Consider the following 25,514-nt stretch of genomic DNA (forward strand, 5'->3'; position numbering starts at 1 on the left):
AGACCCGTCAGGTTCAGGTTGCAAGCAGAACTCAAGGTTCATTCAACTGTCGTCTACGACACAAGGTTGTACAATCGAATTTAAGTTATCATCATTTTATGCTACACAAGAACTTAACTCTATAATGTTTGATTAAACTGAAAGTTGTCTCCCTCCGGCCCCTGCACAGGACACTTGCCACACTGATCTGTGTTCAGGATTTGGAATAGTGAAAATTCATAATAGACGAATGGTTTCTTTGTTTGAAATCAGGAGGGGCTGAGCTCACAGCCCTGAGGGGCTCCAGTGTTGAGCACTAATGTAGAGGAGGTGTGACTGTCAGGTTCAGGTTCAGGTCTTTATTGTCCCTCCAGGGGAAATTTGATTTACATTACAGGGCAAAAAATGACACAAAGACAATATGAGGACATGGGACATTAATCACAGTAACAGCAAACAACCAACCAAAAGATTAAAAGTAAAAGTATCAAACCACTGAATTAGTAACCATAGTAAAGTGCTGCTAGTAAGTGATGCTGAGCAGTGATATTAAGGTTTAGTGCAAATTAAGTGCATTTATTGCACTTGGAACAAAGGAAAATCCTTTTTTTTACCCTCTGGGACCTGTTGAAGCCCAGAGTGTTTAGTTTTCCCACTGTTCTTATTGTCAAGGCATATAAAGGCCGGGCAGAGGAACAGCTTTAGGTCCAAGTGTGATTGTCTGTGTTTACCTGTAGAAGGATGGTGGATCTGTCCACTGTGTTAGGCAACTGTAGGCACTCAGATCTCCAGCTCAGGTGTATTTTTCCTTTTTCTTTACAAAAGACTAATATAACAAATATTTTCACATCACAATGCCATTAAAGTCTTTTAACCAACGTTCTAGCAGTAACCAAACATGTTGTGATTGTATACTGGTAATCTTTTGGATGCCTTTTTTCAGCACCCATGAGTGAGAGTTATTTCTGTAACATTTACAATAGAACAAACATTATAGAAAACCACACAAGAGGAGGAAATGAAAAGAACACAAGGGCACAATTTCAAAATAAAACAGGAAATCACAGAAACCCAAATAGGATCATGACAGAAGATGCTGTCAAGAGTAAAGAAGTGGTAAATCACAGTTATTAATAGAAAACCCCACAATAACTGCACATGTGAATGATGCCATTGTGTCCAAATAATTTCCATCAGTGAACACATGAAAAAGAGAGAATGACTGAAGGAATGTTTGTGTTTCTGTATCTTATAGTTACAGATGAACTTCAACCTCGTGAACGTAGAAGCAGCTTTCCATTTCTGCCTCCTCACAGTGAGTCAAACTGAACCGAGTCAGAATTATTTTTGTGGATAATAAGATTTAAAATCAGTTATTAGTTTCTCATTCTGAGAATTTAGTGTGTTCACTGTAAATTGTTATAAGAGCAGCAGTTGTTTAATCATGTTATTTTACTTAATGAAGGAGATTAAATAACTAAACTAATTCTCTCTGCAGTGTCTGAGCTGAGGGTGGTTCTGCTGGGCAACAGCTGGTCTCAGAGGAGTTCAGTGGGGAACTTCATACTGGAAACAACTGTGTTCAACACTGAGGAAGAACCAGACCGCTGTCTGAGAGTCAGTGCAATGTTAAAAGATAAAGAAATAGTTCTGATCAACATCCCAGATCTGCTGCATCCCAACATGTCTGAAGAAAGACTGACAGAACATGTAGAAACCTGTGAGAGACTCTCTGATCCTGGACCTCATGTGTTCCTGCTGGTTCTACAGCCTGAAGACTTCACTGAGGAACACAAACTGAAGCTCTGCAGAGTCCTGAACCTCTTCAGTGATCAATCATTTGATCATACACTGGTTCTGATATCAGCACCCAGAGAGGAGAGTCCAGGTCTGATGGATGAATACATGTCAAATCCAACGTTAAGAGACATGATCAGAGAGTGTAGATCCAGCTCGTTGTGGCTTCTTGACCGTCAACAGCTGTTGACACTCATAGACACAATGGTGATGGCGAATAATGGAGATCATCTGAGCTGTGAGGTTTTCAAAGATGTAACATCTGATTTACCTGCTGGTCATCAAAGCCTGAAACAAGCTGAAGGATTCCTCGTCAACTTGGATCCTGTTAGAGATGCTGGTAAGTGACAGAACTACTTTTATAATGTGATAAAAACGTCTCATCCATGATCAGATTTCAATATTAAGCTCAGGTTTTTAAGGTGACAGTGTTTTTCTTTTTTACAGGACAGAAACATCTCAAGTCAAGCAGAAAGCATTCATTCAGCAACTGTGAGTACACTGACAATTAGTTATCATGCAGTTAGAGAGGAACTTGATTTTTTGGATTAATACTGATGTTTTGTCTTTTAACAGTGATGAAACTTTGGTCCACATCACCTACTCCAACAGTTGAAAACACAAGCAACCAGTGTAAGTAGACTAAATGAATCCAGCAGTGTAGTGTTGCATTGGGCCATAATACATTACCTAGTATCAGGCCTGCTGTGTGTCTTCACTGTGCCAAGATTATCTCCATAGTGTCAGAGGGGAGGAGGAGCTGGATAGATTAACATTAAACTCTTGATCTATAGTGACAGACCAAACATGTGTCGTGTCTATGTAGTTTTCATTAATAGAAATAGTCAGTAGCCTACAGGTATTACAAGAAAAGAGAAAAAGATGAAGAAGATTTTTTTCCTCCTTGATCAGGATTTATCTGATGGGGGTCCAACAGGGACCTGGATGATGGATGAGGGGGTGCTGGTCCAAAAAAAGAGAACCAGTGTTACAGGCGGTTTTCAGTCACACTGCCTCCTGTTTCCTCTTGTCTGAATTTGGCTCCACTCACCTGTTGCCATCTACACTAAACTGTGACTTTCTCTCTTTTATTACAGTGTCTGCACTCAGGACTGTTCTGGTGGGGAAGAGTGAAGACAAAATGACAGATGTTGGTAACTTCATCCTGAAGAATCAAGATTTTCATTTCCAAAAACATTTTAAACAACTTGTGGCCGCCCAGGGACAGTGGAGAGGAAATACTCTAACTGTGGTTAAAACTCCAGACATGTTCAGTCTGTCTGAGGAAGCTGTGAGAGAAAAGATGCAGAGCTGCATCAGTCTTTGTCTTCCTGGACCAAATGTTCTCCTGCTGTTAGTGAAGCCTTCCGATTTCACAGAGAAGAACAGAGAAACTCTGAAGTTCATCCTGAGTTTGTTTGGTCAAGATGCTTTGAAACACTCGATGGTCATCATCACACATGAGGAGAATAAAGTTACTCTCCCTGTTGATGAACTCCTTACAGACTGTGGGGGAAGACACTACAACATGTCTGAAGACAACCACGGATCATTAATGCAGAAGATGGAGCAGATTGTCCATAAAAACAGAGGAGCCTTCCTCACCTGCAGTGAAGAGACCATCAGACCAAAGTCTGAAGACACCAGAGCAGCTTTAAACCTGGTTCTGTGTGGGAGGAGAGGAGCAGGGAAGACTTCAGCAGCTGAGGCCATTTTAGGTCAGACAGAGTTTCCTTCAGTCTCCAAGTCATCAGAGTGTGTTCAGAGTCAGGGAGAGGTGTGTGGACGTTGGGTTTCCCTGGTGGAGCTGCCTGCCTTGTGTGGAAAACCTCTGGAGGAAGTGATGAAGGAATCACTCAGGTGTATCTCCCTCTGTGATCCTGAGGGCGTCCATGCCTTCATCCTGGTCCTACCTGTGGATCCCCTCACTGATGAAGACAAGAGTGAGTTTAAGACCATTCAGAACACATTCAGCTCTCGAGTCAATGACTTCACCATGATTCTGTTCACTGTGGAGTCAGATCCTACAGCTCCAGCTCCCTTTAACTTAAAGGGAAACAGAGACATCCAGGAGCTGCTTCAGAGCTGTGGAGGAAGACATGTTGTTTTCAACATCAAGGACAAGCAGCAGATCCCAGAGCTGTTGGACACAGTGGATAAAATGAGACTGAGACTCTACAAAGACAAACTGTGCAGCTACACAACAGAAACATTTGCATTTGCTCAAATAGAAAAGATCAGACAACAAGAGGAAAACATCACCACACTGCAGGCTGAGCTGAAGGACCTGAGAACAAAAAGCATCATCAGCTGTAAGTACTGTAGATTATAGATATTAATAATAATAAATCAGTCGGGCAGTCGCGGAAGCAAAAACTCGGGTCTGGGAAAAGTTCGGAGAGGCCATGGAGGAGGACTATCGGTCAGCCTCGAGGAAATTCTGGCAAACCATCCGGCGCCTCAGGAGGGGGAAGCAGTTCTCCACCAACACTGTTTACAGTGGAGGTGGGGAGCTGTTGACCTCGACTGGGGATATTGTCGGGCGGTGGAAGGAATACTTCGAGGATCTCCTCAATCCCGCTGACATGTCTTCCATAGAGGAAGCAGAGGCTGGGGACTAGGAGGTTGACTCATTCATCACCCAAGCCGAAGTCACTGAGGTAGTTGGGAAGCTCCTCGGTGGCAAAGCAGCAGGGGTGGATGAGATCCGCCCTGAGTACCTCAAGTCTCTGGATGTTGTAGGGCTGTCTTGGTTGACACGTCTCTGCAACATTGCATGGCAGTCGGGGACAGAGCCTCTGGACTGGCAGACCGGGGTGGTGGTCCCCCTATTTAAAAAGGGGGGACCGGAGGGTGTGCTCCAACAATCGGGGATCACACTCCTCAGCCTCCCTGGGAAAGTCTATTCCAGGGTACTGGAGAGGAGAATTCGGCCGATAGTCGAACCTCGGATACAGGAGGAACAATGCGGTTTTCGTCCTGGCCGTGGAACACTGGACCAGCTCCATCCCCTCCGCAGGGTGCTCGAGGGTTCATGGGAGTTTGCCCAACCAGTCCACATGTGTTTTGTGGACTTGGAGAAGGCATTCGACCGTGTCCCTTGTGGCATTCTGTGGGAGGTGCTCCGGGAGTACGGGGTCGGAAGCCCTCTGTTAAGGGCCGTACGGTCCCTGTACGAGCGGAGCAGGAGCTTGGTTCGCATTGCCGGCAGTAAGTCAGACCTGTTCCCGGTGCATGTTGGACTCCGGCAGGGCTGCCCTTTGTCACCAGTTCTGTTCATTATTTTCATGGACAGAATTTCTAGGCGCAGCCACGGGCCAGAAGGGATCTGGTTTGGGAGCCACAGGATTTCATCTCTGCTTTTTGCGGATGATGTGGTCTTGTTGGCTCCTTCGAGCCGGGACCTCCAGCATGTCCTGGGGCGGTTTGCAGCCGAGTGTGAAGCGGCTGGGATGAGAATCAGCACCTCCAAATCTGAGGCCATGGTTCTCGACCGGAAAAAGGTGGCTTGTCCCCTCCGGGTTGGGGGAGAGCTACTGCCTCAGGTGGAAGAGTTTAAGTTGGGGTCGTGTTCACGAGTGAGGGAAGGATGGAGCGTGAGATTGACAGGCGGATCGGTGCGGCGGCCGCAGTAATGCGGTCATTATACCGGTCTGTCGTGGTGAAGAGAGAGCTGAGTCGAAAGGCGAAGCTCTCGATTTACCGGTCAATCTACGTTCCTACCCCTCACCTATGGTCATGAGCTCGGAGTAGAGCCACTGCTCCTCCACATCGAGAGGAGCCAGTTGAGGTGGCTCGGGCATCTGTTTCGGATGCCCCCGGGACGCCTTCCACGGGAGGTGTTCCTGGCATGTCCCACTGGGAGGAGACCCCGGGGAAGACCCAGGACACGCTGGAGCGACTATGTCACCCAGCTGGCCTGGGAACGCCTTGGGATCCTCCCAGAAGAGCTGGAGGAAGTGTCCGGGGTGAGGGAAGTCTGGGTGTCCCTGCTCAGACAGCTGCCCCCGTGACCCGGTATCGGATAAAGTGGAAAAAGATGGATGGATGGATGGATAATAATAAATCATACTTTTGTTAATAACAATCTTCTGTCCTAAAACATCCACAGGACATTATACAATCTATGCTGTCTTTCTAAGTGATGTATCTTAGGCAACTGGAATTGTTTCAGTTTCTCCAAGATGTTTCCCCTCTGATCCCAGAGGCTTCTTCAGTTGTAACTAACTGGAGGGGAGTTACAGGCTTTTAAACACTGTGAGCACTCAGTTTCAGGGTTGTTTGGGCCACTTGTGGGTCGCTGGCCCAACCAGCCTTCAGGTAAATAGGCTGTCTGGGGAGAAAATTCAGTAGGCCTTAACAACTCTGAAATTTAGAGCTCACAACTGTCTTAAATGACTCTGTAAGGACATTCCTACACAGGGTTTAAAAGCCTGTAACTCATACATTTTATTTAAAGACACCTCTCTGGGCACTCGAGGAACACTCTACAATACATATTTAAAAACAACAGTAACAGAAAAATAGAGAAAAAAGAAAACAGACAGAGTAGGACAACGTGGACAATTAAGTGGGGTATGCAATTCTAAATAGGTGAGTTTTTAGTCTCGATTTGAAGAGGGGGAGAGAGTCCAGGTTCCTGATGTCCAGTGGCAGTGAGTTCCAGAGTTGGGGGGCAGAGCGGATGAAAGCTCCCCATGGTGACAAGACGGGCGGGAGGGACAGAGAGGTGGACAGAGGAGGCAGATCTGAGTGAACGGGAAGGGGTGGCAATGAGGAGGAATTCAGACAGGTAGGGAGGGGAAAGATTATGGAGGGCCTTCAATGTAAACAGGAGGATTTTGAAGTATATATGGAGTTTGACTGGGAGCCAGGGGAGTTGCTGCAAAATGTGATAATGTGGTGAATGGAGGGGGTTCTAGTAATCCCAGCTACAGGTAGACCAAAGAGAAGGGAGTTACAGTAATCAATGCGGGAGGTGACAAGGCTGTGTACAAGAATGGCAGTGGAGTGGGGAAAGAGGGAGGGCAGAGGCGGTTGTTGCTGCGTAGATGGAAACAGGCAGACCGGGTGATGTTATTGATATGTGACTGGAAGGATAATGTGCTGTCAGGGATGACACTCAGACTCTTAACCTGAGGGGAGGGGGAGACAGGGGTGGTCGATGGCGAGGGAAAATCTGTCAGCTTTTGAAAGGGTTGCTTTGATACCAATAACAAAAAATTCAGTTTTATCACTGTTCAGTTTGAGGAAGTTGAAAGAGAACCAGGATTTGAGTTCAGTGAAGCAGTCAGCAAAGGAGGAAGGTGGCAGAGTGGAATTGGGTTTGCTGGAGAGGTAGAGCTGGGTGTCATCCACGTAGCAATGAAAATGGATGTTGTATTTATGGAAACTGGATACTGCCGAGGGGAAGAATGTAGATAATGAAGAGAAGGGGCCCCTGAAGGATTGGAGATGGATGAACTGAGTGCGGCCTGAAAGGTAGGATTTAAACCAGGCAAGGGCTGTGTGAAATACCAGAGGAGATTAATCTGTTAAGGAGGATAGCGTTAGAGATGGCGTCGAAGGCCACACTCAGATCGAGGACGATGAGAATAGTGAGTAGACCAGAGTCGGCTGCCAGGAGGAGGTCGTTAGTGATTTTGACCAGTTCAGATTCTGTGCTATGGAGGGGGCGGAAACCAGACTGGAATTGTTCATACAGGTTGTTAAGTGTTAGATGATGGTGAATTTGTGAAGCAACATTTTTTTCAAGGATTTGGAGATTGGAGATGGGACGAAGATTACCATAATTGTTTAGGGTCAGCACCAGGTTTTTTCAGTATTTCAGTAACTCCCCTCCAGTTAGTTATAACTGAAGAAGGCTCTTGGATCAGAGGTGAAACGTCTTCAAGAAACTGGAACAAATCCAGTTACCGACGATATAGCACTTATAATTACCATGACATGGACGACTTAGAACCTTCATCAACGATCTATACTGTCCCAACCTGTAATATCTAAAGTAACTCCATGTCTTTATATTTCCCAGGTGCTGATGAAGAACAGAGCCCAGAGAGTCTCAGGATTGTTCTTTTAGGGAAGACTGGCTGTGGGAAGAGCTCTTCAGGAAACACCATTCTAGGGGGAAATGAGTTTAAAGCTGAAGCAAGTCAAACATCAGTCACTAAGTGTTGTCAGAAAGCACAGACTGTAGTAAACGGTCGTCCAGTCATTGTGGTCGACACTCCTGGTCTGTTTGACTCAACTCTGTCTCATGAGGAGGTTAATGAGGAGATGGTGAAATGCATCAGTCTTCTGGCTCCAGGACCACATGTCTTCCTGCTGGTGATAGAAATCGGCAGATTTACACCAGAAGTGAAGGAGACATTAAAACGTATTGAGGAAGGCTTCTGGAAGAATGCTGAGAGGTTCACCATCGTTCTGTTAACTGGAGGAGATAAACTAAAGAACGACAAGATATCTGTTGAAGAATACATTGAAAAAGAATGTGATGATTCCTTAAAGAATCTGATCGCTGACTGTGGAGGAAGATACCACGTGTTTGATAACTACAGTAAAGAAAACCACATGCAGGTCAGTGAGCTGATCACCAAGATCGACACCATGGTGAAGACAAATGGAGGCAGCTGCTACACTAATGAGATGCTGCAAGAGGCCGAGGCAGCGATACAGAAAGAGATGGAGAGAATCCTGAAGGAAGAAGAGATGAGGAGAGAGAGGGAGGAGCTAAAAAGAAAACATGATGAAGAGATGGAAGAGATGAAAAGAAGAATGGACGAACTGAAAGCAGAAACAGAAAAGGAGAGAAAACTGAGAGAAAAACAACTTAAAGAAAAGGAAGAAAACATCAACAAAGAACGTGAGGAGAGAAAGAAAGAACAGGAAATGCGAGAAGAAGAAGACAGGAAGAAAAAACAAGAGGAAGAAATTCACAAACAGGAGTGGAAACAAAGAGTTGATGCTCTGGAGGAAAAAATCAGATCAGAGAGAGAATCAAAGGAAAAACTTCAGAGAAAGTTGGAGGAGAGCAGAGAAGAGATGTGGAGAGAACGAGAGGAGGAGGAGAAAAAACGAAAGGATTGGTGGGAAAAAAGACTTGAAGAAGATGAACAGAGACGACAGGAGGAACAAACAAGACTCAGAAAACTGCAAGAAGAATACGAGAAAGAAAGAGAAAATGATGAAAAGAAAAGAAAAGAAGAGGAGAAAGAGAGAAAACACGTGGAGGAAGAACTGAGAGCAAAAATAGAAAAGGAGAGAAAACTGAGAGAAAAACAACTTAAAGAAAAGGAAGAAAACATCAACAAAGAACGTGAGGAGAGAAAGAAAGAACAGGAAATGAGAGAAGAAGAAGACAGGAAGAGAAAACAAGAAGAAGAAATTCAGAAAAAGGAGTGGAAACAAAGAGTCGAAGCTTTGGAACAAAAAATCAGATCAGAGTCAGAATCAAAAGAAAACATTCAGAGAAAGTTGGAGGAGAGCAGAGAAGAGATGAGGAGAGAACGAGAGGACTGGGAGAAGAATCGAAATGAATGGTGGAAAAAACGACTTGAAGAAGATGAACAGAGACGACAGGAGGAACAAACAAGACTCAGAAAACTGCAAGAAGAATATGAGAAAGAAAGAGAAAATCATGAAAAGAAAAGAAAACAAGAGGAGAAAGAGAGAAAACACATGGAAGAAGAACTAAAGGCAGAAATAGAAAAGGAGAGAAAACTGAGAGAAAAACAACTTAAAGAAAAGGAAGAAAACATCAACAGAGAACGTGAGGAAAGAAAGAAAGAACAGGAAATGAGAGAAGAAGAAGACAGGAAGAAAAAAGAAGAAGAAGAAATTCACAAACAAGAGTGGAAACAAAGAGTCGAAGCTTTGGAACAAAAAATCAGATCAGAGTCAGAATCAAAAGAAAACATTCAGAGAACATTGGAGGAGAGCAGAGAAGAGATGAGGAGAGAACGAGAGGACTGGGAGAAGAATCGAAATGAATGGTGGAAAAAACGACTTGAAGAAGATGAACAGAGACGACAGGAGGAACAAACAAGACTCAGAAAACTGCAAGAAGAATACGAGAAAGAAAGAGAAAATCATGAAAAGAAAAGAAAAGAAGAGGAGAAAGAGAGAAAACACATGGAGGAAGAACTAAAGGCAGAAATAGAAAAGGAGAGAAAACTGAGAGAAAAACAACTTAAAGAAAAGGAAGAAAACATCAACAGAGAATGTGAGGAGAGAAAGAAAGAACAGGAAATAAGAGAAGAAGAAGACAGGAAGAAAAAACAAGAGGAAGAAATTCAGAAACAAGAGTGGAAACAAAGAGTTCAAGCTTTGCAGCAAAAAATCAGATCAGAGTCAGAATCAAAGGAAAATATTCAGAGAAAGCTGGAGGAGAGCAGAGAAGAGACGAGGAGAGAAAGGGAGGAGCTTAAAAGAAAACATGAAGGGGAGATGGAAGAGATGAAAAGAAGAATGGAAGAACAGAGAGGAGAATCACAGGAGTGGAAAGAAAGATTTGAAGCTTTGGAACAAAAAATAAGATCAGAGAAAAAAACAAAGAAAACATTCACAGAAAGTTGGAGGAGACCAGAGAAGAGATGAGGAAAGAACGAGAGAACTGGGAGAAAAAAACGAAAGGAATGGTGGGAAAAACGACTTCAAGAAGGAGAACAGAGACGACAGGATGAAGAAACAAGACTCAGAAAACTGCAAGAAGAATACGAGAAAGAAAACAAAGAAAAAGAGATGATCGAATGAGAAGAGAACAAGAGGAGAAAGACAGAAAAGACATGGAGGAGGAGAAAATGGAAGCTCTGAAGGAGACGTATGAAGAAAAAGCCAGAGAGAAAGCTGAAGAGTTCAGTGAGTTCACAGAGAAATACAACAAGAAGTTTGAAGACCAGAAGAAAGAACACGAGGAACAAATTGAAGGAAAATGAAGGAAGAACATCTTAGTCAAGTTTCTGACTCGGTGAACTGTGTGACCAAAAGGAGAGCGAATCTGAACCAAGTTGATGACTCACTGAAAAATCAAGAAGAAAAAACTGAACAGGTGAAAACTGAAGACGAAAAGAAAAAAAATGCAGAAACAACATGAAAAATAAATGAGTGATCTGATAAAGGAACTTCTAAGAGAAGATAAGTCATGGTGGAGTCTGATTAAGTCATAGTTTGTGAAGGAAGAAATCTTTCACTGGTGTCACACAAAACCTCAGGAGGAGCAGTGGGTTGTACTGTAATGTAGAACATGGACACAGAAAATACTGAAAACACTACAGGTGTCTAAATATTTAAGTGTACAACATTAAACTGGTAACCATGTCAACAGTAGCTTAGTCAGCATTTAACTGTCTCAGACTGTGAAGGAGAAACAGACACACAGCTGATCTCAGGCAAGATTTAACTGATTATTCATAAGAAGAACAACTTTATTTTTATAGAGAATCTTAAAAAAACTGTTACAAAGTGATTTACACACAGTAAAACTGTTTCTTCACTTGAAAACAACCAAAACTGAAGTGAATGATTTCATTATCCATCAACAACAAAGTAGAAGCCAATGTGGTGCAGATGTGACTCGATGTGTTCCAGAAACATGTATTTACATTAACATACATGTATTAACTGTCTCACGGGACATCAGTCGTTAACTAGTTCTGGTTCAAAATGATCTACAGAGGAACAGTTAGATAAACTACTACTTTACTGTGTTTCATGCGCCGCCCAGTGGACGGCTGATGTCACTGCACTGCTGTGTAAAGATATTCTGTTCTATTCTGCAACTGTGAAAACGTGTCAGCACGTCAACACGTTTTTTTCTTTTGTAAAAAGTCTTTGTGATGTTTCTTCTGTATGGTTGAGTTGTGAATTTATTTATTTTTTTGCTGATTGTTTTCCTTAATCTTTCCTTTTATTGTCTGTGTTATTCATTTACAGATTTAAAACAGCTCAGTAAAGGAAGATTATGAGAAAAAAAAATGCCATTACAGACAATTAATGTTTATGTTTTTCTTACATGCTTTGTAATTGACTACATCTACTTAAAACAATCCAGATGAATCTTAAGTGCGGTAGTTCTGTCTGTGATCTTTGGTTTCTTGTCATGATAAAAGATGAATAAAGTGTTTCCTGTAGTTCAGTGTGACTGATTTCTACCTGCACACGAGACACTGAGGGAAGAAGTGGGTTCAGTCTGAAACACGTATTTATTTATCTCTCTAGTTATTTATGTACTTTATTCATCTTTAGATAATACTGTTATTACTGAGATACTCTCAAAGTATTCAGAGTAGGTGTCCAGTTTACTACACATCAAATCTGAATCCACCTCAGTAATAGATTACTTCAGAACTCAGTGGCTGTTTTTAGTCAGTTTAAGTCATTTCCACATATTGAATGTGTCTCGTGATGTTCAACAATTTAAAATCAAACACTCAAGTAATCACCCTCAATACTTGTTTATTACAAAGACCGAATCAATTTGTTTTATATATTTTCATGTGATACATGTAAACAGTGTTGTTTAAAATGTGAGTCTACAGACAGGAGACACATTAAGAAACATTACACTTTTTTGTTTTACATAATTTAAGGTGTTCACAGCAGGCACACACAACAACTGTGAATGAATATCGATCACAAATATCAGTTTTCAGTCTCCTTGATTTCTAATCAGTAGTATATGTGCTCCTTGGTAACAAAGTCCAAGCCCTAAAATAACTTCTCTGCTTTGAATACAATCCTACATTATCATATATATTTGTTATCAATGCATAGTATTCTTAATGACAAGTAGAAAATGTTAAATGAAGCGTCTCTTCACATGGCGGGTGTTTGTTCTGTCACTACCAGCTCACCTCCTCTCTCCGTCATCAGTGAGCCGTCCTCCGGGCTGAAGTGAGTCCCACTCCGCCTCAGTCTGCAGGTTCCATCCGTCTGTCCGTCCTCCTGGAGACACAAACACAATCTGTTAACACCTGCTAACGTTCCACAACCAACGGCCATTTAACGGTCACTGACAGCAGACCGACTACACATTTCAACAGCTGAAATAAATCACACAAAAGAAGATATTATCTCCTCCACAACTTCTGTGTTACCAAGGTCCAAAATAAATATTAAAGTAATGACACAGTAATGAAGTAACTGTAGTGTTTGCTGGTTAACTGCTGATGTCTGGGTTAGCTAGCTTAAATATAACGAGTCACTGAACATCAAGCTAGGAGCCTAAATGAATCCTCACATCTGCAGCAGGTTCTACAACTAAATACACACGACTAATACAGTCACAGAATAATTAAAACAGTCATTAGAAGCCCTGTGAACACAACAGAATAAAGAATAAACGTTTCTACGTACTAAATGAAGATACTGACGGACTTTGACGGAGTTTGTTACAGACCGACATGTTCCGTCTGACTGCTCATCAACTTTGGGGTTCACCACTCAAGTCTGCAGGGGCTCCACAAGATGGCGCCCGTCCCAAAGAAACGGACGGTGATCAGAACAAACTGAGAGAAGTTCAATGAGTCCGCCTGCAGTTCATTACAGCACAATTAACACTTTAGAGCATTATGGTCAAATATAGCAGCGACTCATAAAACATTACATTAACAGTGGTGATGGTAAATACATTTTAATCTGCTACATATTTAATATTTCATTAAGTTTGGACACGTATCACATGAATTGAATTGACAGACATGTTATCCTATTAAAGGGAAACTCCACCAGTTTTACACATTGAAGTGTGTTAACAGGTGTTGGAGAGGAAAAAGGTATAAAGTCCTTTGTGGCTCCAGAGGAAGCTGCATGTAATCTGATAAACTGCTTTGCATTGTGGGTAATAATGGCGGCAGGTTTTGAAAAAGAAGAAGAATGTGTGGAATAATGACAGTGATCACACGAACGCCTCACACATCAGAGTTGTTGAATGCCTCACAAGACAAACTGAACTGAGAAATATTTTCGTCTGTATTAACATCCAGAATGAAACTGTTTTTTCATTTGTTGGCACCAGCTCAGTTTTTTGTGTGTTTGTGAGCTTGCTGGTGAATTTCCAAGTTTGAATTTAATAATGCATTAACAGAATGTGTGAAGTCCACTTTAAACAAGCTTTGACTTTCTCATTGGTCATTCAACTTTATATATTTGTTTGCACGGCAAGATGTTTCTAATTTATAGTTTTTCCTTTGAGTTTTCCCACATTCTCTGTTTGAGTTAAGGATTTCTCACGCTGGGTTACAGTAACAATACAATACCTGAAAAGGAAAGGTGGCAGGGTCCGCCACATAAAAACAACCTTTCAGGTCAGTTTGTTCATTCAGCCACCGTACGGAGGAAAAGCAGCCAACGAACATCTTTCTCTTCTCTCTAACAGTTCTTCAACAAAACTACAGACTGCTCCTTTAAAAGTCAAAGTACTTGTTGGTTCTGCTCAGTTACATTGATCACATGACTGGAATACTGTTACTGATGATTTCATGTTGGAGGTGGAGCTCGGTTATCTAAGTTACACACAGCTGGATAGTTTCATCCATGTTGATTCCAGTCAGTCTGAGAGTAACTGAAGTTATAAAAGTTACTAGTTACTTACAGATTACACGCTGTATCAGAGACAAAGTTCCACGTTTTTAAACAATTTATTGTACTTTTGATATTTAAGAACATTTATTATATAGTATTTTTCCTCGTGTTTGACTCATCCGGCCGCGTCAGATCGGACTCCTCCTCTCAGCTTCTTACTTTCACTTCTGTCCGTGTCGCAGCAGAATTCATCCGGTGAGTGATCTCGATCAAACTCCTTAAAGTAACGAGGTAACTAGAGTGAGAATGGTGTGTGTTGTTCAACTGACCCGTTTGAGGTTCTGAACAGTTTAAATAAAGAGTTTAATGAACCGGAAATGGTCGACACGCCGTCTAACGGTTCTGCAGGATCCTGTGTGTGTGTGTGTGTGTGTGTGTGTGTGTGTGTGTGTGTGTGTGTGTGTGTTTGCGTGTGTGTGTGTGTGTGTGTGTGTGTGTCGGTCTGAACTGAGTCCTCGTGTGGTTCATCTGTTAAATATTCACTTTATAATCTGTAGTTATTGATCTGATGTTTGAGTTTCCTGAAGCTGTCTGAGGGCGGAGGTCTGTATGACGTCATGACCTCTCAGAGCGGAGCATCTGTTCTCAGAGACGATCTTTGGTGACGTTTTCTCTCTGCGTCACTTTTCTTTCATGTGAAGTGTTTCCCGCTGAGTCTCTGTTGTTTTTAGCGGAGGGAAGAGAAAAGACCGGCTGGATGAAGACTTCCGGTGACAGCTGGGCTGTATGGCCTTTTAATGACGTCACTTTTATAATCTAACACGTCTCACAGGATTTGTTCTAATGTTAATGAAAATCTAAAAATGTTGTTTCAGTTTTTCCCAGTGTGTGTTTTCTTTATGAATAATGGAATATCAACATTATTAAGGTGTTTTTGCGGAGTGAGACGTCGCTGCTGTGTGACGTCACCAGGCGGCAGCATGTTCACCAGCTGATAACAGTTTATCTCCTCTCACATCAGCAGGTGGACGAGTCTGATGTGTCCAGCAGACTGATGCCATGGCGACTGCAGACACAGGTCAGCTCTTTATTATTTAATTACTTTATTTAAGTCATTTGGTGTCCTGCTAACAAAGGTTGTTACTATGGTAACATGGCTGCAGTTATTATCATGCAATTATTTTCTGTTCTTTGGTCTGAAGACGACGCTGTTCCACATCCACAACAAAACAAACAGAAACATCAGATTTATCACCTCAGACACTGAGTGGAGAGAATATCCTCCTGGTGTCACTCACACAAGTCTGATCACAGGATTATACGTTTGTGTTAAAGTCAATAAATACTAAGCAAGTCGACGTAGACTGAAGAGGTTTCTCAGTGATCTGTCACAATAAATGGATCAGAAGGAGCCTCATAAAAAGCCTGAAGTCATCAGGAGGTATTCCAGAAGGCGGGTTTTGTGTAACCCTGAGTTTGTTAACCCTGAGATGAGAGAAACTCTGAGTTTTCAGTTCCAGAAAGAGAGGTAACTTAAACTCTGGGTCTGTTACCGCGGTAACGAGGGAGCGAACAGCAGTCCATCATTTATATTCTCCTGCCGCACAGCGAATATCAGGCTACACGTCATCGCTGACGTGCTCTCAGGTCTGAACAATCCTCCTCATTTAAATAAATAAAAATCACTTTGCAGGTTAATCAATCACCTTCCAGCAGCCAGAAAAAGAGAATTAACTCACATTTCATTTGGCTTTCTTTATTTCCCACAGATAACTACAACAGTAACCATCAGCAGAGCCTATTGTATTTTTTCCAACAACGTAATTTCAAAGTCCGTGTTTCTAGTTTGCTGCCACATTGAGTATAATATTAAATGACTTGTAGTTCAATCTGTAGACAGTCAGTGTGTGTCTGCCTCTAATGTTGGTCCTGGGGGTGAGTGACGCCCTCAGGATCAGCTCCTCTGGTCGCCCAGCAACCTGACTCGGGATCAGCTCCTCTGGTCGCCCAGCAACCTGACTCAGGATCAGCTCCTCTGGTCGCCCAGCAACCTGACTCAGGATCAGCTCCTCTGGTCGCCCAGCAACCTGACTCAGGATCAGCTCCTCTGGTCGCCCAGCGACCTGACTCAGGATCAGCTCCTCAGCCTCTGTCGGATGAGGTGGAGGTGGAGGTGAGCACCTCCTCATGTTCAACTTCTCAGCAGGATGTTAGGACACAGATGTATGTTGAACATTACCTGTGTTAAAAGCTACTACAAGTTAAAATATCCACTGAATAAACTTTGTACTTAATATGTGAAATAAAACCAAAGTGAGGAGACTGTTTTTTAATTTCATTTTCAGCCAATTTCAATTAAATAAAACAGCCTAAAATAAAATAAAACAAAACACTGAACAACATTCAACCACTTCCTTAAAGGCTAATAGTGATGGTAAATCCAAAATGAAAAGACGAATAAGACGACATGTAAAACTTATTACGGCTGCAGCTGTCTGCTTCCTGTTGTCTCCCCTGTTGCTATGGTGAATCACAGTATCGGAGCTCCATTGATGATGATTGATTTTTACTAGTCATCAGACACGAGCTCAACTCAGATCAGCTGTTCTGGAACTGAAAACTCAGAGTTTCACCGCACAGTGTAAGTCACCTCAACACCTCCCAGGTCTGTCGGCCAGGCAACAAGTAAACAGCTTTAAAATGTTTGTTCTGATCGATCAGAGCTCTGCTGTGCTCAGACATATTTCCATGACTTACCAGGGAGTCAGACTTCCTCGCTGTCTTTCCTCCACACCTGTTGTTATCGTACAGCTCTGTGTTGATCAGTGATCATTATCTTCTCCTCCACTGCTGTCGATGAACGTCCCAACATCTTCTTACATAACAAACCACGAACACACAACATATTATTTATGTGTTTTGTTCTTAGAATCAGCTGGTTTTCAGTTCAGTCTCATCTGATGTGTTCTGTGTGTTTTCTGGGTTTCTGTGGCATCTTTATTGTTTCCCTCCTGTGTTCTTTGCTCCGCCCCCTTCTGCTTTCTCTCCACACCTGCCCTGCATCACCTTCATTAGCCCCGCCTTCTTCCTGCTCCTATTCCACTCGTTCCCCTCACCTGTGTTCCTCCTCCTCTCTCCACCTGCACCTCGTCCCCGTGTTAGTTTAGTTCAGAATGAAGTCCAGTCTTCAGTTCTGTCTTAGTCGAGTCATCTGGTGACTCTTCCTGGTCCTGCTGTGTGGAGTTTCTTTTGTCCTACCTGTATTCTATATGTGGAGGCATCTACTGCATTTTGGTCCTTATATAATTCACTGATGTGACAAGCTCTTGTTGTTGATGTTAGATGCACAAAGTTAAGAACTATACAGAGATTAATCCTCCTGTTGCTCTGAGGCGAGGCACTACGAGGTCGCAACATCAGAAAAATATTTTGCTGTCTTCATGTTCAGAGGTATTGATTTAAATTTGAACTTGGACCATGTAAGACTATATGATGTGGACTCACTGTGTTTTCAGGCTGATACTGGTCATCTGCATCTATAAATAAATTAATAATTCAGTTTGTCTCCTGTTCTTGATGACAGAAGCACTCAGACAGTAACTGTTGAGAAGAACTCAGAACCACGACTGTTCTCCAGATGATTATGAGCGTTCAGGATCATTTTACACATTTTCTAATGAACGTGACACAATAAACACACCAGGTACATTTTGATGGAACACAGCTGACAGTAACATGGTTGTTTGACTGGTTCCTCAGTGAAGATGAAGGAGAGCTCTGTGTTTCTCTGCCGTCCACTAACTCTCATGTCATTACAGATCAGCTGATCCGTCCTCACCTGCAGTAACAACCGGCCACCACTAACCTCACCTGCCTCACCTGCCCTACACACACACACACACCTGCCACACACACACACACACACCTGCCTCACCTGCCACACACACACCTGCCACACACACACACACACACACACACACACACACACACACCTGCCTCACACACACACACACACACACACACACACACACACACACACACACACACACACACACACCTGCCTCACCTGCCACACACACACCTGCCACACACACACACACACACACACACACACACACACACACCTGCCTCACCTGCCTCACCTGCCTCACCTGCCACACACACACACACACACACACACACCTGCCACACACACACACCTGCCACACACACACACACCTGCCTCACCTGCCTGCTCACCTTCGGGTTGACTGTGTGACAGATTTGCATGTTCGCTGCTGTTAACCTGCTTCTGATCCCAGTAAACATGAACTTTTATTTCACTCCGACGTCTTTGTGTCGTGATTTTGCTTTCAGACCTGCAGCTTCATGATGAGCCGGTGAACAGAAGCTCCTCCATGAATCAGTCAGACTTTATTAAACTAATGAACATGTAATTCAGAGTGCTTACAAGTGACTGAAAAACATGTTATATTAAGAAAACAAGATGGGTTTACAGACTGACACACCAGTGAAAAGTAGAATAATAAAACCAAGAAATGTTAAGGTTTATTTAAAAGTGTGATATAAAAAGAAAATGTAAATATGAAACAATAAACGGTTCTAATAAAAACAAAATAAAATCAAATAATTAATTTTGTTATATGAGTGATGAATATTTAAACCATAGAAGTATAAGACACGACATAGAAGCCAGACTGAATAAATCAAACACATCATCATCTTCAGCTCAGAGGAAACGATTGATTAACGCAGACAGTCGCAGAGATATTAATCTAAATATTAATATTAATTAATATATTAATTATCTTTGTGCTGCTCACAAGTTTCAGATCTTTTATCTGACGTCTTTAATTTCTGCTGCATCCGAACAGATTCAACCTGTACAGAACAAGAAACCATGTTTCTCTGAAGGATCAATGTGGAAGCATCAATATTAATTACTGAAGAGGAAGTTTCATGCAGATTTGTCGATTTATGATGAATTATTTTTGTTCTCCCGGAGAAATTAATCCAACTTCTGTAACTTAAATTAATTCTCATCATCCTCGTTACCACGGAGATGAAATGAAGTATTTATATTATTAATATAAGTATTTTATCATTCAGCTTTCAAAGTCATACACTTTTGTTAAGCTAGATTTAAAGTGTTGTTTCCTACGTCTGTATTAGATACTTCAGAACCAGAATCAGAACCACTTTATTGATCGCTGAGGGGAAATCAATACAGATCATCTAGAGAAGAAATGTCTGACTGTAGAGAGATCAGAAAACAGTACAGGTAGAGAAGAACATAAGAAATACAAGTAGTAAACTAAATAAATAACTATATTAAACTATAAGTGACAACTACACAGTATATTTATACATTTACAACCAGCTGTGTGCCTGCTGCTATAACCACTGCTGACCAGTACTGCAGGATTTAATACTTTACAGTAGTTTATTGTGTAAATAAATGTGACATAAATGCAATATATGATATTATGCATATATAACAAAATATAATAACAAATAAAGTATGGTAGAAGAAAAACTGACACGGAAACAGAAAGCGAGTTTTAACAGCTGAAAACCAAAATGAGTTCAAACAAACAGAGCAGGTAACAAAAAGCTGGAGATGAAGAGAAGTTAAAAACAGAACAAACAGGAAGTCAAGACGGCTGACATGCAAACTACACCAACCAGACTGAGGTGAGACAGGTGAGGAGGAAGTGACAGCAAGACACAAGCTGAGAAAACTACTAAACAAAACAGGAAATCAGCGACAAGAAGGCTGCAAAGAAACTGTTCCTGCCCCAAAACCAGGTCGTGTTCAGGTCGTCACGTCTCCTCACGTTCAGCCCACGTGACTGTAGAAGACACATTTCATTTCACAGTGTAAAATACTGAAACATATCACCTCTGTTTTCTCTTGTCATGTGTTTGTATAACTTTTGTATTTAATACAGTGAAATGAAATGACAGTTTCTGGTCTCTGGGCCAATCAGAGTGCAGATTCTGTGAGGTTCTGGTACCAGCAGGTGGAGCTGCAGTTCCACTGGAGGCCCCACAGTTAGAGAATCACTGAGGGATGTTTGATTCACGACCGCTGACATGAAGCTTTTACTGCACACACCAGGACTGATGATCATAAAGTGCAGACAGCAAGCTGCTCTTCTTCTTCTTCTTCTTCTTCTTCTTCTTCTTCTTCTTCTTCTTCTTCTTCTTCTTCTTCTTCTTCTTCTTCTTCTTCTCCTTCTTCTTCTGCTCCTTGTCTTGTTTGTATACTCAGTGCAGACATCACAGGTACAGAGGTGTTGCCTCCAGATGTTCATACAGATGTCAGATAATATCTATCAGTCTATTAAAGCTGTAACAACGTTCATCAACAATCACTGATGAGCAGGTTTATTACAGATGACATGTGGATGAAGGAATTAATCAATATCTATATTTTCTGTGTCCGTCAGGAGCAGCTGCTTCGTCTCTGAGGCGCAGCAGCAGCTTCCCGTTCCTGCCACCCAACAGTGAGTCACAAACATATTAACGTCTAGAACCAGATTCTTTTTTTTAAATATTTACAGGCTCACTGGTGAATTTACAAGTTGACAGTTAATAATGGATGACAGAATCTCTGAAATCTAAATTAAAGAACTTTCTTAACTGTTGTTAGTTGAATTCTGTTGTATTCAGAAAGAATAAAGTCTTGATTTACTTCACAGTTACAGTTTTCTGACACAGTGTTCTCTCTGCAGTGTCTGAGCTGAGGGTGGTTCTGCTGGGGAACAGCTGGTCTCAGAGGAGTTCAGTGGGGAACTTCATACTGGAAACAACTGTGTTCAACACTGAGGAAGAACCAGACCGCTGTCTGAGATTCAGTGGACGGGTAAAGGAGAGAGAAATAGTTCTGATCAACACCCCAGATCTGCTGCATCCCAACATGTCTGAAGACAGACTGACAGAACATGTAGAAACCTGTGAGAGACTCTCTGATCCTGGACCTCATGTGTTCCTGCTGGTTCTACAGCCTGAAGACTTCACTGAGGAACACAAACTGAAGCTCTGCAGAGTCCTGAACCTCTTCAGTGATCAATCATTTGATCATACACTGGTTCTGATATTAGCACCCAGAGAGGAGAGTCTGAAGAAAACATACACAAATTATATGCAGCCCTTAAAAGACGTGAAGAAAATGTGTGGATACAGATACTTGAAGCAGAAGCATCTTGAGCACTCAGAGCTGTTGACACGTTTGGGTCAAATCGTGAAGGAGAACAATGGAAATCACGTCAGCCGTGATGTGATTGAGGAGGAAGCTGCAGGTTTAATGATGCAACCAAGACCAAAGTGTGAAGACACCAGAGCAGCTTTAAACCTGGTTCTGTGTGGGAGGAGAGGAGCAGGGAAGACTTCAGCAGCTGAGGCCATTTTAGGTCAGACAGAGTTTCCTTCAGTCTCCAAGTCATCAGAGTGTGTTCAGAGTCAGGGAGAGGTGTGTGGACGTTGGGTTTCCCTGGTGGAGCTGCCTGCCTTGTGTGGAAAACCTCTGGAGGAAGTGATGAAGGAATCACTCAGGTGTATCTCCCTCTGTGATCCTGAGGGCGTCCATGCCTTCATCCTGGTCCTACCTGTGGATCCCCTCACTGATGAAGACAAGAAAGAGTTAAAGACCATCCAGAACACATTCAGCTCTCGAGTCAATGACTTCACCATGATTCTGTTCACTGTGGAGTCAGATCCTACAGCTCCAGCTGTTGGTAACTTAAAGGGAAACAGAGACATCCAGGAGCTGCTTCAGAGCTGTGGAGGAAGACATGTTGTTTTCAACATCAAGGACAAGCAGCAGATCCCAGAGCTGTTGGATTCTGTAGAAAAGATGAGAGCTGAAGGATCCAGAAGCTTCACAAAGGACCTGTTCACTAAAGCTCTGATGGAGAAGGTTCCCAGACATCAAGCTGAGCAGCAGAGTGAAACTGAAGGTGATGATGAACTTCAGAGCAGAGAGCCTCTCAGGATGGTGCTGTTTGGGAAGTCCGGCAGTGGAAAGAGTGCAACAGCAAACACCATTTTAGGCAAGAAGCACTTCATTCCCAGAATCGCCCCGAAGCCGACGTCGAAGCACTGTGAGAGAGCAAAGGGAGAGATCGACGGACGGCCTGTTGCTGTGGTCAACACTCCTGCGCTGTTCGACAAGACTCTGTCTGACGACGAAGTTCAGCAGGAGCTTCACAGATCCATCAGCATGTTGTCTCCTGGTCCTCACGTCTTCTTACTGGTGATGCAGATCGGAGACCTCACACAAAAAGAGAAAGACGCGCTGGAACTGATCAAAACAGTGTTTGGCAAGAAGTCCAAAGACTTCATCATCGTTATCTTCACCAGAGGAGACGAACTGGGAAATCGGTCGCTGGAGAGTTATGTCGAAAACTGTGGTGATTTCATCAAACAACTCCTAAAGGAGTGTGGAGGCAGATACCAGGTGTTCAACAACAAAGATCACACAAACCGCACACAAGTCAGAGATCTGATGGACAAGATCGAGACCATGGTGAAGGAAAATGGTGGCTGCTACTACGACACGGAGATGTTCCAGTTGAGAAAGGAAGCGGAGCAAATCAACAAAAGACAGCATGAAGAAATGCAGCAGATGAAAGCTCAGATAGCTGAAATGCAACAGATGAAAGCTCAGATAGCTGAAATGCAACAGATGAAAGCTCAGATAGCTGAAATGCAACAGATGAAAGCTCAGATAGCTGAAATGCAACAGATGAAAGCTCAGATAGCTGAAATGCAGCAGATGAAAGCTCAGATAGCTGAAATGCAGCAGATGAAAGCTCAGATAGCTGAAATGCAACAGAGAGCGGAACAACAAGAACAAAGTCAGGAAGAAATGAAACGTCTGAGACAAGAGCTGGAAACCTTGAAGCTCAGGAGGAACAGATGCTCCATCAGCTGATCATGTGCAACAAAACATACAGTAAAGTAGTTACTGAGGAGCGAGTGAGGAGTTATATTATTAATGAATAACAGTGATTTCAGGACTGCGAAGTCGATAATGATGAGACACTGAAGGACAGACTGGGAGAGATCTGTGAATACTGACCAGCTGTTCCTGATCAATAACAACCTCCTGACTCCAAGTGACATGCAAAGATTATCTAATGATCAGGTTATTAGCATTTAATGAGCCTATTGAGGAACTACTCAGTATTATATTTTACTTAACTTGATTAATCATTGACTAATTACTTAATCATTAGTTACAGTGTGTGTTTCTTTAAAGTGAAACATAATACTGTAGTTACTCAACAGTATATAAGTATCATATCATGCTATATGATGTCATTAGCTAACCTGACATGAAATGCTAATCCACAGTGTAACGTCACATTAGGGGGTTACTGCACTTCATACAAAGTTACGTAACGTTTTATTTGACTTTCACTAAGTTAACTAATGTTATAAGAAAAGCAGACAGAGGAACGTTCACCCATCAGCTGGTGAAGCTGCCACAAAGGCACCAGATGACGACAGGACGGGACGATTAGTTCCACCTCTTCTTCGCCTCCTCATCCTCCAGAAATGTAAACAAAGTGACCGAGCTGTTCGGGGAAAGATTCATTAGTCAGACGAAGGCAAAGCGAGCCAGAGAACAGACGGTGTGATAGCTGAAGAACCGACGACGCTAAACGAAGTGCTGAGAACGGCTGCTGTGCGTCATCGAGCCGTGACTTCAGTCCCGTCCAAATATCTTAAAATGATTAACTAACTCTGCAATTCAGTTTGATATAGTAAAATAACTTTTAACATGTTGTCAACATCTTTTATCAGACTGAGCCGTTACTCAATAGACTCATTTAGGATTTAGTACTTTATCATGAGTAACTGACATTTAACATGAGTAAGTTTTTTTCTTTTGACCACGTATTTAATTTTTGGTTTCACGTCTTTAAAACTCACATAAATCTTAAGAATGTTTTAATTGAATTCTGAAAACAAAACAACAACCTGCAGCTTTCAGAGAGACTCAGTTCAGGTCTGCGTCCTCTGAAGGACTCGGCCTCTGTGGTCTGTGAAGGCGAGTCCTTCAGAGACCTTGTTGACCTGGTCAGCTGTTGTTAAATGTGACGGTTTAGCCTTTGGATCATTTCCTGGTTGCGTCACCAGATGTTTTACCCTTACGTCACGATATCTGCCGCCCAGGCCCACTAAAGTGACGATCTACAACACGTGATGTCGCCATTTTCTACCTTTCTTTATTCTTTTTTGGACGCACAAAGAATCTTGGGATATGTGAGGCGACGAAGGATCGTAGCGGTGCGTCCTCCAGAAACAGGGAGCAGAAGGAGCATCTGGAGGATTCAGACTGGGACAGACTTCATGTGGCGTTGTGACGTAATTGCCCTTTAAATGCTCCTCTGAAGGATGCAGACCTGAACTGAGACACAGCAACTGTGAGTGTTCCTGTTATTGTGTCCACCCCGTGTCCAATCACAACAGCATGTTTCAGCTGATACAGAGAGGATCCACTGTGATCCACTGTGATCCTCTGTGATCCTCTGTGATCCTCTGTGATCCTCTGTGATCCACTGTGATCCACTGTGATCCTCTGTGATCCTCTGTGATCCACTGTGATCCTCTGTGATCCACTGTGATCCTCTGCTGAGTGTTCGTCCAGCAGGTGGCGCTCCAACATTAATCTGAAGTCAGTTTTAGATCTTGTGCTGCTGATCTGTTGGTTTTTTACTCCTCATCACATTTAATATTGTGTGATCACGTCTGATATAAAGTCACACTACAGCAGTTTAATGTGTTTCTATTATTATTCTGACTTAATTTTCATTTATGAATGTAAACTTGTTTTTTCTTTATAGTTTCAGCTGTAAACTCAGTTTAATCAGACAGTTGGTGAATGAAAACAGCTGTTCAGTTAATTAACATGATGTTTGTGAAGACTGATGATGAGTTTGATCAGTTAAAGTTTCTCGTGTAACAGAGAATTTATAAAGTATCACACTATATTTTAAACATGTAGCACACGTATATAGAAACGTACACAGATTTTAATGATCTCATCTTAACATCTGTTATTATATGTATTTATATTCTGTCTGTGAACTAACTCGTGACTTAAACTGTCAAATAACTGGAGTGAAGTACAACGTTTGACTGGCAGTGGAGCAGAAGTAGAAAGTAAAATGGAAACACTGAAGTGAACATTCAGAGGCTCATGATGT

At 42.3% G+C, this 25,514-nt stretch overlaps 1 protein-coding gene and 3 long non-coding RNA genes across 7 annotated transcripts; 2 read left to right on the plus strand and 2 right to left on the minus strand.

The window, feature by feature from the left end:
• On the plus strand, positions 1–24,389 carry LOC119020269 (GTPase IMAP family member 8-like). Its single transcript, XM_037099523.1, has 6 exons — positions 1–1,294; positions 1,478–2,116; positions 2,224–2,268; positions 2,353–2,409; positions 2,874–3,408; positions 21,625–24,389. Exons 1-6 carry the CDS (start codon positions 1,198–1,200, stop codon positions 23,231–23,233), a joined length of 2,982 nt encoding a protein of 993 aa, XP_036955418.1. The 5' UTR covers positions 1–1,197; the 3' UTR covers positions 23,234–24,389.
• Positions 1,733–3,038, minus strand: LOC119020276. 2 transcript variants are annotated; one of them, XR_005075266.1, is made up of 3 exons: positions 2,467–3,038; positions 2,048–2,101; positions 1,733–1,869 (listed from the first exon to the last, which is right to left on the minus strand). It is a non-coding gene; the product is annotated as an uncharacterized LOC119020276 (long non-coding RNA). The 2 variants fall into 2 exon arrangements; XR_005075264.1 differs by having other exon boundaries at positions 2,048–2,113.
• On the minus strand, positions 3,564–18,521 carry LOC119020274. 2 transcript variants are annotated; one of them, XR_005075262.1, is made up of 5 exons: positions 18,478–18,521; positions 17,053–18,244; positions 13,129–13,304; positions 12,627–12,717; positions 3,564–3,704 (listed from the first exon to the last, which is right to left on the minus strand). It is a non-coding gene; the product is annotated as an uncharacterized LOC119020274 (long non-coding RNA). The 2 variants fall into 2 exon arrangements; XR_005075261.1 differs by lacking the exon at positions 18,478–18,521 and having other exon boundaries at positions 13,129–13,280; positions 17,053–17,067.
• On the plus strand, positions 14,272–17,998 carry LOC119020277. 2 transcript variants are annotated; one of them, XR_005075267.1, is made up of 3 exons: positions 14,272–14,550; positions 15,317–15,373; positions 17,879–17,998. It is a non-coding gene; the product is annotated as an uncharacterized LOC119020277 (long non-coding RNA). The 2 variants fall into 2 exon arrangements; XR_005075268.1 differs by lacking the exon at positions 14,272–14,550 and adding an exon at positions 14,619–15,079.
• Positions 24,390–25,514: the final 1,125 nt, after the last annotated feature.

This window comes from Acanthopagrus latus, chromosome 5 (assembly GCF_904848185.1).
Source record: "Acanthopagrus latus isolate v.2019 chromosome 5, fAcaLat1.1, whole genome shotgun sequence".
Taxonomy (NCBI): domain Eukaryota; kingdom Metazoa; phylum Chordata; class Actinopteri; order Spariformes; family Sparidae; genus Acanthopagrus; species Acanthopagrus latus.

What these genes read in the sequence shown, in the direction of transcription:
- LOC119020269 (XM_037099523.1), top strand. Translation starts at nt 1,198, where the DNA reads ATGACTGAAGGAATGTTTGTGTTTCTGTATCTTATAGTTACAGATGAA. An exon ending in TGAAAACACAAGCAACCAGT is followed by an intron (nt 2,410 to 2,873) that starts GTAAGTAGACTA and finishes CTTTTATTACAG; the next exon opens with TGTCTGCACTCAGGACTGTT. An exon ending in GAAGAGACCATCAGACCAAA is followed by an intron (nt 3,409 to 21,624) that starts GTCTGAAGACAC and finishes ACCAAGACCAAA; the next exon opens with GTGTGAAGACACCAGAGCAG.